Genomic DNA, 14,507 nt, shown 5'->3' on the forward strand with positions numbered 1-14,507 from the left:
ATGTTCACTACTTCCTGTGAACATGATTATATTGAACTCTACATGTAGCCGAATCAGATGTTAATCAGTTTGGTTTAAGAACTACAGAAAAGGGCTTTCCTGTACACTGTATTAATAAAATCATTGGTCCCTTTGTGTGGATTTACCAAGTCAGTATAAAAATTACTACACATTGTTTTCACCTTGTTTTTATTTGCTTTGTCAAACATACCAATCAATTTGTTACTGAGTGGATCAGTGAAGCTACCTGGCGTTCTAGATACACAACTAAAAAGATATACTTGATATTTCTCATCAACAGTTTCTACAGTTAAAAACATATTTTCTGTGCTTTCCACCAACAGACAGGGAAACTGCTTCTCCATTTCTATTGGTCCTTTTAACTTTAAACTAGTCACATCATAGTCTTTGTTATTAGTCTCAGATACAGAAAAAACATTAAACTCTATGAACTGATATAAATATTCCTGTTTTGTGCAGTTTCTGCGTCTTTCTACTGTTGGTGTGTATGACTGATAGAGCACCTGCCATTTCCACATTACTGTTGAAAAGCTCACCTGAGTAATAGTCATGTTTCATGTTGTTGTGGCTTTCTAAATCTGTGTATGAATCAAAATTTATTCAAGTTGTGCACATTTGTGTCCAAATAGTTTCATGTTTGTGTGAAGTGGAACATGGATTTGTGAGTATTCATTTACATACAGTTTTTCTTATTCCTCCACTGATCATGCAATACACATTTACAACTATTTTAAAGTCAGTTCTCTCCATTCTGTACAGTTAAAAATGTTAAAATGATCCAGCTTAACTAACACTAAAACACAGTGCTTTGAATTTTGTTTATTTAAATCTATCTAGAAAAGAAAGTGCACATCACACAGAATGAGCCAGAAACAGAAACAGAATTTTTAAAAGCTAGACTGCTTGCTTCGCCCACCGTTCCCACGTCTGACTATGTCTCATTTCCTGCCGGCAGCACACTCTGCAGACAGAACATAATACATGCGGTACATAGATACAGTAATATTTCCACCCACAGCTTCCTGTTTACCACAGGTGGGCAACATCTATGTATATGTATTCTAACTATGTATACAGACGTGAACAAAATTGTTGGTACCCTTTGGTCAATGAAAGAAAAACCCACAATGGTCACAGAAATAACTTTCATCTGACAAAAGCTTTTCAACCATGCTTCAACTGAATTATTTTAAAAATAAATGCATGAAACAGGCCTGTTTCATGCATCAAGAACAGTATCTTGAATCTTATTCCACTTCAGAATCAGAATCAGAAGGGGGTTTATTGCCAAATGTTGAGCAGGTTTACAACATTAGGAAATTGCTGCGGTGCTTCAGTGCAAACATACTGTCATAAATTGCGGTTAAATAGACATGAAAAAAAATAAAAGTAGGAATAAGAATTAAAAGTGCTATGTAGAAAGATATGTGCATGAGATATACATGAGAATAAGAATTAAAAGTGCTGCGTAGAAAGATATATACATGAGTGCAGGTGGTGATCAGTGCCAAACATGGAATGATGCAGTGACACAGCGTAGGGTCATGTGTTAGGGGTGGGAACAGTCATGTGGTTATTGTTCATGTGTCCAACAGCAGAGGGGAAGAAACTGTTCTTATGGCGAGAGGTTCTGGTGCGAATGGACCGGAGCCTCCTGCCTGAGGGGAGCAGGTCAAACAGACTGTGTCCAGGGTGAGAAGGGTCAGCTGAGATCCGAGCTGCACGCCCCAGTGTCCTGGAGGTGTACAGGTCCTGCAGAGATGGGAGTCTGCAGCCAATCACCTTTTCAGCAGAGCGCACAACACGCTGCAGTCTCTGTTTGTCCCTGATAGTGGCTCCAGCGTACCACACGGTGATGGAGGAGGTGAGGATGGACTCGATGATTGCAGTGTAGAACTGCATCATCGTCCGTGTTGGCAGGTTGAATTTCTTCAGCTGCCTCAGGAAGTACATCCTCTGCTGGGCTTTCTTGATGACGGAGGTGATGGTGGGCTCCCACTTCAGGTCCTGGGTGATGGTGGTACCCAGGAAGCGGAATTTGGCTGTGTTGTTCTGTATGATGTCTTGATGTGTTGCTCAAATGTTACTCAAAATTTGGAGATTTTTGTTAAAAAACTAAAAAGCTTGTTCACTTTACTTGGATGCAACATGTATGTGTGATTTTGTTAGAAGTGCGACTCTTCCCCTTTGCAAAATATGACATGAGCATATCAGGCAATACAATCTTCAATAAATCAAACAGAATGCCAGGGCTGTACATTGTACACCTGTAGATGGGCACACAACATGTGTACTGCTTGGAAGCGATAAAGACTGAAGGTCAAAACATCCAAAAACCAACCTGGAATAATAAGTTCTGGTGGTGGTCACAGAAATGTTTTATATGATATCCATCCAGGCAATTTCTTCCACTTGTCCACTTCAACGTCATGGGGATGGGCCATAATGTGAGCTGGAGCCTATCCCAGACACATAGAGACAGACAACCATTCACACTCACATTCACAAGCATGTCTTTGGTGTGTATGAATATCCCAGCATACCTAGAGAGAACCTACGTAGAATTGGGCAGAATATGCAAACTCCAAACAAAAAGGCCCACACTGGCTTCAAACCAAGGACATTCTTCTTCTTCTTGCCAAAAACGATACTCATAACCATCTCACAGATGAAACATTATGTACAGCTACCTTCAAAACTATTAATATTTCCTTTGGCTCTTTCTCTTTAATTGATCTTTCTGAGTTAGCTTCAGTAATGACTTCCTCCGAACCATCAATGTGACTTTTAGACCCCATCCCTTCAAGACTCCTCAAAGAAGTCCTGCCATTAATTAATTAATTAATCTATGTCTATTAATGGACTACATACTACATAATTTTAAGGTGGAAGTTATAATTATCCATTATTTTCACATGATGGCAGAGCTACTGGGACCCACCCATTTGGCGGGCAAAAACAGTAATGTGGCCATTTGCTCTCCAGCCTTCCTTTAAACATCTTTTAGTTTAACTTCCAGAAACCTGTTGTGCTCTTAGTTGCGTTTGTTTACAGGTGACAGAAGAGCTCAGAGTAAGGCACCAACATGTGAACACACCTTTCCTAACCCTGGCTTACAGGCCAAATCACACCAGTTGCCCCTTTTATCATGTAGTATTTGTCCAAATCAACATAGTTCAAGAATTACTTATGGTAGTTTGTTCAAGCTAGCTACCGTTGTTTTAACTATTCTTGTTCTTCTTGTTTCCATCCAGATGTAAAACAAATGTAGCTGTCCGTACTAGGTAAGCTCTCATGCTGGCAGCAGTGTAAAGTGAGCGATTCTCTACAAGATACATGTAGATGTCACTGAACTGGAGCTCTGGGAGAGACGTCACCACTTTAAGGCTTTTTTAGAAAGCCCTGCATGAAATAGGGGCCACAGGTAGAGCAAGAGTAACAATGCCACAAATGGTGTTGAATAGCACCTTAGGATTACCTCTGCTCTTTGTAACCAAGTGTGAGAAATAGGCAGCCCTCACATCTCTGATCACATTATTAAAAGAAGCTAAAAGGTCCTTTAGGTAGAGGAGATGAACATTTAGGTGAGTTTTCCTCCACCTGCGCTCTGCTTTACGACAATCATGTTTTAGACAACGGAATACTGTCATTTAGCCAAGGAGGAGATTTGCAAGCAGAAACTTTCCTCGTTTTAACCGGATAAATTTCAGCTAAAATAGAAAGGCAATAATTATTCAAAAGATTGGTTGAATGATCAAAAACTCTAGGCTGGGTAATAAAAGTATAGCCATCCGGGCAGAGTTCAACAAATGACGAATAGTCTACGTCCCACTGCCAGGTCTCAGTTAGGAATAAAAGAATCCAGTTTTTTAGATAATATAAAATCATTCAACAAGAATGATTTATTAGACAGAGATCGAGGTTAAAAAAGCGCCATATTCAGCGAAGTAGAAGCCTCCGTATTTGCGGAGGCTCAAGTTAAAGGACGTAGATACTCAGGGTTTGAACCATCTTGCTCATAGAATCCGAGGGAAGAAAAAGCCAGCCAGCAGAAGAGTCTGGATAAACCCTCCCCAGGCAGGCCAGTCTCAAAGAGCCGGGCCCAGCGTATCCAAACAGGGACGTGGAAAACAAGTCCACCTCCATGGAGCTTCTCTGAGCACAGGAGACAAGGCACGCTCGGTGTCACTTCCCAGCCGAACCCCGCAGCCAGTAAAGCCTGAGCTTTACCTGAAAGCCTCCTCTTCTCACTCTCCTTCTCCGTGGTCTAGAGGATCCGCCGAAATCACCTGACGAGGATCCAGCTGATGGAAGAGGGTGGAAAATGCCGAAGGAGGACGAAGAGACATCATGAGGCATCATAAAAGATGGGATAGATAGCAAAGCCAGACGATCATACACCAACGCAGCCAATACATCGTTAAAACTAAATGAGAACAGCAAAGCAGAAAAAAAATAACACAAAAGTAGTGGAGCAAACTGCACCCGGCAGCGGCAGAGCCAAACACATGCGCCACCATACCCTTCATCATGATACCATAGCACAATAGTGCCATGATGAAGGGTATGGTGGAACAGCTGCATCTGGGATGCTGCAATCTAGTGATTGCGCTTCTGGCTGAGCCGCTGTCCACATTGGATGGGAGGAAAGCATGGAAGGAGGCGTTGGATTCGGGCAAGGGAGGGTGGTGGTGTGGGTGTATCAGTATCAGTGTACATGTGTGTTGGAATGTATATCTTGTGTTCAGCCTGAGAGAGTGTCCTTTTGCCTATTAGTCAAAGATCAACAGTCCACAGCCTACGCAGGTGTGGGGGTAGCCGCATGAGAGATGCTGTAAATGTTGTTTTGGGACAAACAAACTGCATCAGTTTTACAGTTATTCTTAATGTCATCACTGGTCTCCTGTTGTATCATCTGTTTAAGAGCCGTGAGCTCGTCCAAGATGTTTTCCATATTGCGTTCAGTAAGAACAGTCTGAGTACTCACAGCTCTTCCCACATTTTCGATCATACCTGCCAGCTTTGTGGCGGTTTGAACAGCAGTCACCGCTTTCTCCAATTTCAGATAAGCCAGGGCCGAGCCAGCTACGATCACCAAGAGCCCCGTTATTATGGTTCCAAATAGGTAGATGTTCTCAATGTCCTCAGTAGACAGTCCTGCCAGGCACACAACGTGGCACTTCTGCCACCCATCCATTGTGTATCCAGCAGGGAACGTCCCTCCAAGACACTCTCCCAAACCTCGGCTTCTCGTCAAGAATAGAGTGTCAATTGCATTAAGGGACCAGTTGATCAAATCCATAACTCTTCTTTAGGTTTCAGAGAACAAGAGGGAGATAGAGGCTTTCTCGGGGTTAGAGTCAGACGAGACCAGATAAGGAGATAGAAGCAGCAAGCAGGGAAGATAAGGGAAGGAGAGGGTGAAAGATGTGTCCGCCTCCTCCGAGAGCCAAGAGACTATTTAAGTCTCACCCGTCTTTCTGTCTCCTTTCACTTTTTCCATGTTAGAAAAAATATTTTGCCCTGCCATGCTGTTAATTGATGTGGTAGATAAATAATTTATGAAAATATCACTAAATCTGTCATTTATTATTTTTAATATTGAGTAATGATCATATCTCACCTCTAGTCTTCTCTGTCTTGATTTCAGGTTTCCACCATGTGCTGTAGATAGATCAGGAGGTTAACTCGACCAAGCAGTCAGAATACCGGAATAGGGAGGATGGTGTAGGTTTGAGTTTATTAGATTGATACATATATACCAACAACACAGTGTACATCACTGTCAGTATCTTTAAATTCAGAGCAGTTTTAGAGCAGTTTCTGAAAGTCAACAACTTTAATGGAATATATTCCCGACTGTAGTGTAAGCACAGCAAGTGCAGAAAGAGTGCAATGATAATTGAATTGGGGGAGGGGCGACCTGTTATCAGGTTACACATGCAAAGGGAGTTAACTTTTAGATTATAATACACCAACAAAGGAATCCATCTGTGGCCTTCCTCATTATCCATCCTCATCATTCCTATGAAAATACCCAACAAAGGTGTCAAAACACAAATAGTCATAGCCAAAAGTGTACAGCAGCTTGTAAGACTTATTTCTTTCAGTATGATTGGGCCTAAGGACTTTGGTAATAATCAAAGACTCACATAAATATGATGAAGATCAAGACACTGAATGAAATTATAGTTTCAAAAAGATTTAAAATATCACACACAAGTCAATGTCAGTGTTTATATTAATATACCTGCACAACCTCTATGTGTTATATAGACCTTGCCATTGCACAGCTCATAGCCTTAATGCTTCCTCTATGTGACCATCTAGCACTACTGCCAGCATAGACTAAGTGGAGAGCTGCTCACGCATTTAGTGCTGAGTTGAGAGCATCAGGCTGCAAATGCAGCTACACATTCAAAGGATTTCAAATTGTTTTAGGTCTTAAACTGGCTTTGTAACTCTTCAAAAAAAAAAAAAAAATCCACTCAAAAAGCACATTTCCCACCAAGTCCAGAGCACCGGTTACAAATTCTAAAGTTTTATGGATCTGTGATAACTGCAATCTTCCTTTCTCTTCCTGTTCTGCACTACGTTCCATGCTAATGTTGCTGACAGACAGAAATTAAACTGCTGCAAAACACATGTGTCAGAGTGGGTGTGGGGATTAGGAAGCTCAGTTTGATTTGACAGGATCTTCAATGAAATTAAAGAAAACATGAAATCAAAATCTGAATGAAGATGCTTTGTTTCATCATTTAAGTACCATCCACACGAATCACAGGGAAACACTCAGTATTTGGAAAATCAACAGATGCATAAAATACTGTTATTCTTCGTTATGTCACTAATTATGAAGCAAAGAATTTATATTTGACATTTATCAAAATAAAGTCAAATATTATCTACTGTATCTGATTATTTTCAATGATAATTGAGTAAATGTTGTTATAATTAGATATTGCAGAGGCATAAATAATATCTAAACTTTACAGTCATATATCTGACTATTTAATAAAAAATAATGAGATTTTATAATAAAACTCGATAATTACTGATTACACAACATGTATGAAAAAACCCAAAACAAATAAACACAATAAAAATAGAACTATTCCCAATAAAATACAATAAATCAAATCACACACTCTCCAGATTTTTACCAAACATTACAGAAAACAAATCAGAAAAGATTAAAATGACTGATTCAACTTACAGTGCAGTACAGAGCAAAACTAACAACTTAAATGAAAATCCTGGTACTTAAAGAGCTCAGCCCAGGAAAAATTATTTGATTCATAATTTCAAAAAAAAGACAAGAATAAAGGTACCTGATCACCAAATGTGTGTCGTCTTTCTTTGTGATCAAACATTTAATACCCCCGCCCACACAAACATACACACAATGATAACATTAGAATGACAAAGTCACACTGATAACTGTTCTGTTCTTTACTTATTTGAAAATAATTTGTTTTTCCTGCATCATTGCAACTTATCCTCTGTTTCTATTTTGAAGTCAATTATGATAAAAACATTTATTTGCTGGAAAAACACTGACCATAGCTTCCACTCTGCCAGGTGGCAGATTAATGAGCTGAGACAGAGTGGAACATGCTGGTTCCACGTGGGTCTTTTAGCAACTAATACCTATTCAGTCTTTGGAGTTAGTTTAACCAGTCAGAAGCTTTGGTAATGTTGGGATAGTGACTTGTGGTTTAATGGTGAGACTGGAGTCCGACACTGTGTTTAAGGCAGGTTCGATGACACCCAGTCAGAATTATTTGCTGTTGCGAGGAAATCCCAAACATTTAAAACGTGCAGAACAACAAATCGGTGCTTCTTTAACGTTTTTTCCCAGTACAAATGAAAGAAAAACAACTGAAATCATTCATTTCTCGTCATAAAATGCTGCAGCCTGATGCTTCACTGACCTCATCACTTAAGATTTTTTGCATCAATTCACTTAATTGTTGTTCATGTTTTTCCTGTAGTTCGTCCTTGTCCTCCTCAGTTTTTGCATCCCTCATTTGTTTTTCATGTTTTTCCACTAGATGTTTGATCTTTCTCAGGTTTTCGCTCTTCTTGGTCACACGTTTCACTAAGTCGTTCATTTCCTTCACGTGTTCTTCCCGCTGAGCATTTAATTCATCCATGTGTTTCTTTTGGGATTCGTTGAACTCTTCTGCTTTCTGTCTGGCTTTTCTTTCATAGCTCTTCTTTAGGTCCTCCAGTGTTTTCTGATGATTGTTCTCTGTTATTTCCATTTCTCTTCTTATTTGTTCCTCTTGTAATTTGTTGTTTTCGTATTTTATTTTTTCTTGTTTGTAACTTTCCAGCAGTTTGTCTATTCTTTCTTCCTCCTCCTGTCGTCTCTTTTCATCTTCTTGTCTTTGTTTCTCTCGCTCTTCTCTTCGTTCTTTCTCCCAGGCTTCTTGTTTTCGTTGCATCTCTTCTCTGGTCTCTTCCAGCTGTCTGTCGACACTTTCCTTTGCCTCTTTTTCCAAATGAATTTGTCTGTCCAACTTTTCAAGTTCTTCTTTGAATTGTTGTCGATATCTTTCTTCTCCAGTGTCCTTTTCCTTTTCCTCCTTTTCTCTCATTTCTTCTTCTTTTTTCTTCTTCTCTTGTTCTTCCTTAATTTTGTTCATCATTTCCTCGAGTTCTTCAGCTTTCTGTTTTCCCTCCTTTTCTGATTTTTCTCTCTCTTCTGCCATTCTTATTTTCATTGCTTTCATTTCTTGCTTATGTTTTCTTTCAATCTCTTCCTTTTCCTTCTGCATCTCTTCTTCCTTCTCCTTCAGGATCCTAAGCGTTTCCTTCTTTATTGCTGCTTCAGCCTCTTGCAGCATCTCATTGGTGTAGAAGCTTCCTCCATTGTTCTTCACCATGGTGTCAATCTTTTTTATCAGCTCACTGACTTGTGTGCAGTTTTGTTTGTCAGAGTTATTGAACACATGGTATCTTCCTCCACAGTTAGAGATCAGCTTCTTAAAGGAATCATGACATTTGTTCTTGATATAATCATCAATAGACTCTCCCTGACGCTCCAGATCATCTCCTCTGGTAAAAAGGATGATGGTGAACTTTTCTGAATTCTTCCCAAAGAATCTTTTAGTGAGCCTGATCGTTTCTCTCTCCTCTGCTGTGAATCTACCAACCCCTATCACCACCAAGAAGACATGTGGTCCTGGAGCCAGCTGGCTGATACATTTCACCAGCTCTTCTTGAACTTCTTCATTGGACAGAGCTGTGTCAAACAGACCAGGAGTGTCGACCACAACAACAGGACGACCGTCCACCTCACCCTCTGCCTTCGTACAATATGTTGTGACCGACATTTGACTTGATGCAGCTATAAACTTGTCGTTTCCTAAAATCGTGTTTCCTGTAGAGCTCTTTCCACAGCCGGTCTTCCCAATCAGCACAATCCTGAGACAATCTGAGTCTTTTCCTTCAACTTCATCACCTAAAACATGAAAACAATCAGAGTTAAAACTTGTATACTGCTGGATTAAAACTCTTTGGGTCACTGAACACATAAAAATATTAAAATCTAAACTACTTACAAGTCATCATGTTCGTCTTCAGCTTCTCAAGTTCATCATGTTGCATCTGTATGGATTTATCTTGTTGTAAGACTTTGTCCATCTGTGCATGTAGAAATGTTGTCTTTGTATAACAGTGTGGTTTGTTTGTGGCATCACTAATTTTGTCCACAACCTCAAACATCTTTGTAATCTGCTGTTTGTCTTTGATGTTGAGAACCACATGTCTTTGTCCGAACGTCTGAAGAAGCTTCTGGATGTCTTTGTCTATACTTAATATATTTTCAGCAGCTGGATCTGTAGGATCTGAGTCCACAGTGAACAGAATCATGGTGAAGTCATTGACTCGAGAGCTGAATGCATCCTGGATGGTCTCTAACTCTCCCTTGTCTTCATCAGTGAGGGGAGCCACAGGTAGGACCAGGATGAAGGCATGGACACCCTCAGGATCACAGAGGGAGATACACTTGAATGATTCCTCCATCACTGCCTCCTGAGGTTTTCCATACAAGGCAGGCAGCTCCACCAGGGAAACCCAACGTCCACACACTTCTCCCTGATGTTTAACACACTCTGATGAGTTGGAGGCTGAATGAAGCTCAGTCTGACCTAAAATGGCCTTGGCTGCTGACGTCTTCCCTGCTCCTCTCCTCCCACACAGAACCAGGTTCAGACTGGACTTCAGATTGGGTTTAGCCTCTTCTTTTAACGTTAGATATTTTCCCCAGTTTTTACTCACCATCTCATTCATTTCTTCCATCAACTCTGAGGAATCTGAGAAGGAGTCTTTCCTGTCAAAATTAATGTAGTGCTGCTTTTGTTTGGATTCTTCAATAAGTTTATCCACTGACTTATTCCCTTCCTGATTATGCGTTCGGATGACGATGGAGTGATTAAAAGCATCTTGACCAAACAAGCTCAGGACCAAATTCAGAGTCTGTCTGTTCTCCTCAGTAAAATCAGAAGGTTTGACTAACAGCAGCAGAACGTTTGGTCCAGGAGGACAGAGACTCACACAGCTCTTCATCACTTTAAACAGCTCATCCACAGGCAGACTGAAGATGTCGGGAGTTTTTACAACTGTGGGAGGTTTCCTGTTCCTCTCTCCAGAGGCAGCACCAGATTGCTTTCCTCCAAAACCTTTAGACTCTTTTTTCCCAACGAGGAGCTTTTCCAGGGCTGATTTTTTGTTCTCACTTTTTCCAAACAGCATTATCCTGAGTTCACGTGCTGCAAAAAACAATGTAAATTGCCTCAAAAATTATGAAACACATATTTATGTCACATTCTATTAAATAGTTTGTAATTGTTAATCATTTCACTTGAGAAATAATCACTTACAAATTTGTCTTAAAACAGGTTGCTTAGTGATAGCGCTGGCAGTTTCACTTTCTGATATGGTTTCTTGATTAGTTGAAAAGCCATATCAGCTCTCTATTTAGGAGGATAAGCTCATGCAGATGTTTTAAAGGCACTACCGTGATTTTGTTGGGCAGAGGTGGCAAAAGTACAAACTTGATTTACTTAAGTAGAAGAAATGAAACAACTTATTTACTCAAAAGTGGAAATGTACAGGATGTCAACGCTAGCCCTTTATATTATAACATATGATAACCTTTCTTTGGGGCCTCTGAAATACACCCAGAAACTACAAGTGGCTCAGTCAATAGGGGACCTACCATTAACAGGTGGGACTGATATGACTTGACCTACAAGGCTATTCAGGTTTGGTTTATCTTATCAGGGTTACGAGGAAAGACACCTGGACAATTTCTAGGTAGTTAGTACTCCAGCTGGTGCAGGGGTGCAGCTGGGTAAGACCCATAGGACCAGAGATTAGGACCTTTTTATCAGAGAACCCTCCCCCCAAAAGAAGGTTCCTCTCCAAGGGTTGTTGGCCCCGCAGATTGGCACCGGACTGTCCTTTGTCACTGATTCTGTTTATAATTTTTTGGACAGAATATTTAGGTGCATTCAAGGGCTACACACTTATTAGGTGCTGGGATCAATGGTCTCAGGGTATAATCTCTGATTTTACCTCTGATCTTACCGAATTTCCCAGAGTAATCCACCCGAGGGATTAATAAACTTTTATCTTATCTGATTTTTGATTTTGTTGATTTTGCAAGGGACTGACTTCCAGTTTGCACTAGTGTGGTGTGACACAATTAGGATGACAATTAGCACTTCCAAGTCTGAAATGTCAAGAATGTCACAAGACATAAAGATTGGGATGGCCACTAACTTTTTGTCATGGTCCGTGGGAGTGCCTGGAGGGGGTTTTCCTTGTGTGGCTGCTGAGCCATCCCTTTGGGGCAGGGACTTCAGTGCTTCAAGTGAGCCTCAGCTGCGAGCAATCAGCGGGAGACCTACTTCAGCTGACTCAACCGGCCCCTCCTTGCCAGTTTGTTCTACTCTTCTTGGTGGTAAATTACGTTTCCCTTTGTGGTTTTCCTTGTGTGATTTATCTGTTGGAGTAATTCCTGTCTTCCCTTCATTCAGCGGAGTTTCAACCCTGGCTTCACCTTACTGGGACAGTCCCTGTCTCCCAGCCGGCTCGCCTGCCTGCCCTCTAACCTCCACGCTTCAGCTTGAGACCCTCCAGAAGCTTCCCACGGACCTCTCTCCCCTCTCCTCAGTGAAACGAACCATGACTGGCACAGTAAGGCGAACTATTCTCCAGTTTCTAGTTATCAAGCTCTAGTTTTCTCTTTCGATTTTAACTACCTCTCCATCTGTTACAGAATATCCCCTCGCCTCTCTAACCTCTTCCGCGTTCCTGCCACTAGCCTTTTGGGCCCCTCGTCACTTTTGGCCACCTTTTCAAATAAATATCACTGTAAGCATTCCACGCCCATGTTTGTCTGCGTTTTTGGGTCCACTTTCCTGGGCAAAGCTGTTGGTTCATGATACTTTCTGCTTCTTAATTCAGATCAAACTGAGGTTATTGTACTCTGCCTTAAAATCTTAGAAATATGGTGGCTAACCAGATCCTTACTCTGGATGGCATTACCTTGGCCTCCAGTAACGCTGTGAGGAACCTTGGAGTCATGTTTGACCAGGACATGTCCTTCAACGCACATATTAAACAAATAAGTAAGACTGCTTTCTTCCATTTGCGCAACATCTCTAAAGTTAGAAATATCCTGAGACGAGTATAATATAAGAGTGACGCTGAAAAACTAGTTCATGCATTTATTACTTCCAGGCTGGACGACTGTAATTCATTATTATCAGGATGTCCTACAAACTCCCTGAAAAGCCTTCAGCTGATCCAAAATGCTGCAGCCAGAGTCCTGACAGGGACTAGAAAGAGAGAGCAGATTTCTCCTGTATTGGCTTCCCTTCATTGGCTTCCTGTTAAATCCAGAATTGAATTCAAAATCCTGCTCCTCACATACAAGGTCTTAAATAATCAGGCCCCATCTTATCTCAATGACCTTGTAGTACCATATCACCCTATTAGAGCACTTCGCTCTCGCTCTGCAGGCCTACTTGTTGTTCCTAGAGTATTTAAAAGTAGAATGGGAGGCAGAGCCTTCAGTTTTCAGGTCATATGATTGTTGGGTTTTTCTCTGTATCTACTGTACAATATAAAGCGCCTTGAGGCGACTGTTGTTGACTGTTGTTCTTACCAGAGTAAGAATCTGGTTAGATACCATATTTCTAAGATTTTCAGATTAAAATCTGGTTGGCTGATGCCTGACAACACAGGAGGGGAATGTCATTGTAGGATTAGTAGAGCTTTATCCCTCCCTTCCTAAATTATATAGCTTTTGGCATTATAACTAATACTTTAAATGAATTGATTTTTATTTTACTCATGATACATCAATGTTGTTAGTTCAACTTAGTCCTTGATGTCATAGCTGCTATCTTCTGGTTTTTGGAAATCCTCTGCAAAAACATAAAGAACTCAAGTTATCCTTCAACACTTAAATGTGGGAAATCTCTTGGTGTTACAGGAATGTGTCATGAGGTCTCTACTTCTGATATGCCAAGTAATTAGTGTACTTGACTGAAATCAATTCATACCATCTCAATTAAATTTAAAGATTGGACCCTGAGCCGGTGAGAAAAGACTAGAAGCAGAGATTTTATCCCAAGTTGTTTTTGGTTGTTTTATGTATCGTATCAACTTGACCCCAATTTTAAAAAGTTCTGATCATCTTCAAAGATGGAGCAATATTCCACAGTAACATAACATCTTTTTTCTGCACATCCCAGTATCACTAACAATACCATGAATCTATTTCTTGTTCCTAAGTGGTCACTGGAGAAACTAAAGAAATCCGAATTTGGATTCCAAAACAAACCAAGAAAGTATCTCAGCATATCACTGTCTCTGAGTGAAGTATTTACAAGCATGGCTTCCTTAATCCAGCTTCTTTGTGTTTCTTGTTGTGGGCAAGAAGCCATTTTGTCAGGGGTTTTTGTTATCCTGTTTTCTTTTCGTACTTCGTGTGGGTGGACTAATTATACAATTCACCCTGGAGTGTGTGTCTGTGATAATCCACCTGTTCCTGATTGCCTGGTGGATCAGGGAGCTATTTAAGGTGCCTTCAAGCAGCTTTCAGTTATTTATTTTTTATTTACATTCATTCTTTCAGCAAGTGAAGCGACTGAAAATGAACGAGTAACTATATTGGCAGAACAGGGCGACATGTACTGTGAGCATGTTGGATATGTTTATCAGCCAACGTTGCTCCTAAAACCAGCAGCACAGTGTGATCATGGCAGTTGGATCCTGCTCCACTCTGCTGCTGCACCTGTTTGTTGTGTGCTTTCACTTCCAATACCTGAACAGATGTTACAGTTACTCTCTAAATCTACTCTCTGTGGACGGTGTGAGTGCAAAATCCTCACTGCTGATCAATAACATGTGAGTGGACTCACCAGCTGTTTTGGTTGCCATGATGTCGATTTTCTGAAAAGACC

At 40.7% G+C, this 14,507-nt stretch overlaps 1 protein-coding gene across 2 annotated transcripts; it reads right to left on the bottom strand.

The window, feature by feature from the left end:
- Positions 1-7,922: 7,922 nt before the first annotated feature.
- On the bottom strand, positions 7,923-14,484 carry LOC146621894 (GTPase IMAP family member 8-like). 2 transcript variants are annotated; one of them, XM_085367601.1, is made up of 4 exons: positions 14,466-14,484; positions 13,422-13,466; positions 9,591-10,799; positions 7,923-9,490 (listed from the first exon to the last, which is right to left on the bottom strand). In XM_085367601.1, exons 1-4 carry the CDS (start codon positions 14,482-14,484, stop codon positions 7,923-7,925), a joined length of 2,841 nt encoding a protein of 946 aa, XP_085223727.1. The 2 variants fall into 2 exon arrangements, with proteins under 2 accessions (XP_085223727.1, XP_085223728.1); XM_085367602.1 differs by lacking the exon at positions 13,422-13,466 and having other exon boundaries at positions 7,923-9,497; positions 9,652-10,799.
- Between the last annotated feature and the right edge of the window lie 23 nt (positions 14,485-14,507).

Source organism: Diplotaxodon limnothrissa, linkage group LG12, assembly GCF_057381915.1.
Source record: "Diplotaxodon limnothrissa isolate DT_005_m linkage group LG12, D_limnothrissa_male_GT1.1, whole genome shotgun sequence".
NCBI lineage: Eukaryota > Metazoa > Chordata > Actinopteri > Cichliformes > Cichlidae > Diplotaxodon > Diplotaxodon limnothrissa.

Coding starts and splice junctions, on each gene's coding strand:
- LOC146621894 (XM_085367601.1), bottom strand. Junction 10,800..13,421: donor CAGCTATGACATCAAGGACT/AAGTTGAACTAA, acceptor TGTTTTTTGCAG/CACGTGAACTCAGGATAATG. Junction 9,491..9,590: donor GAAGACGAACATGATGACTT/GTAAGTAGTTTA, acceptor TTCATGTTTTAG/GTGATGAAGTTGAAGGAAAA.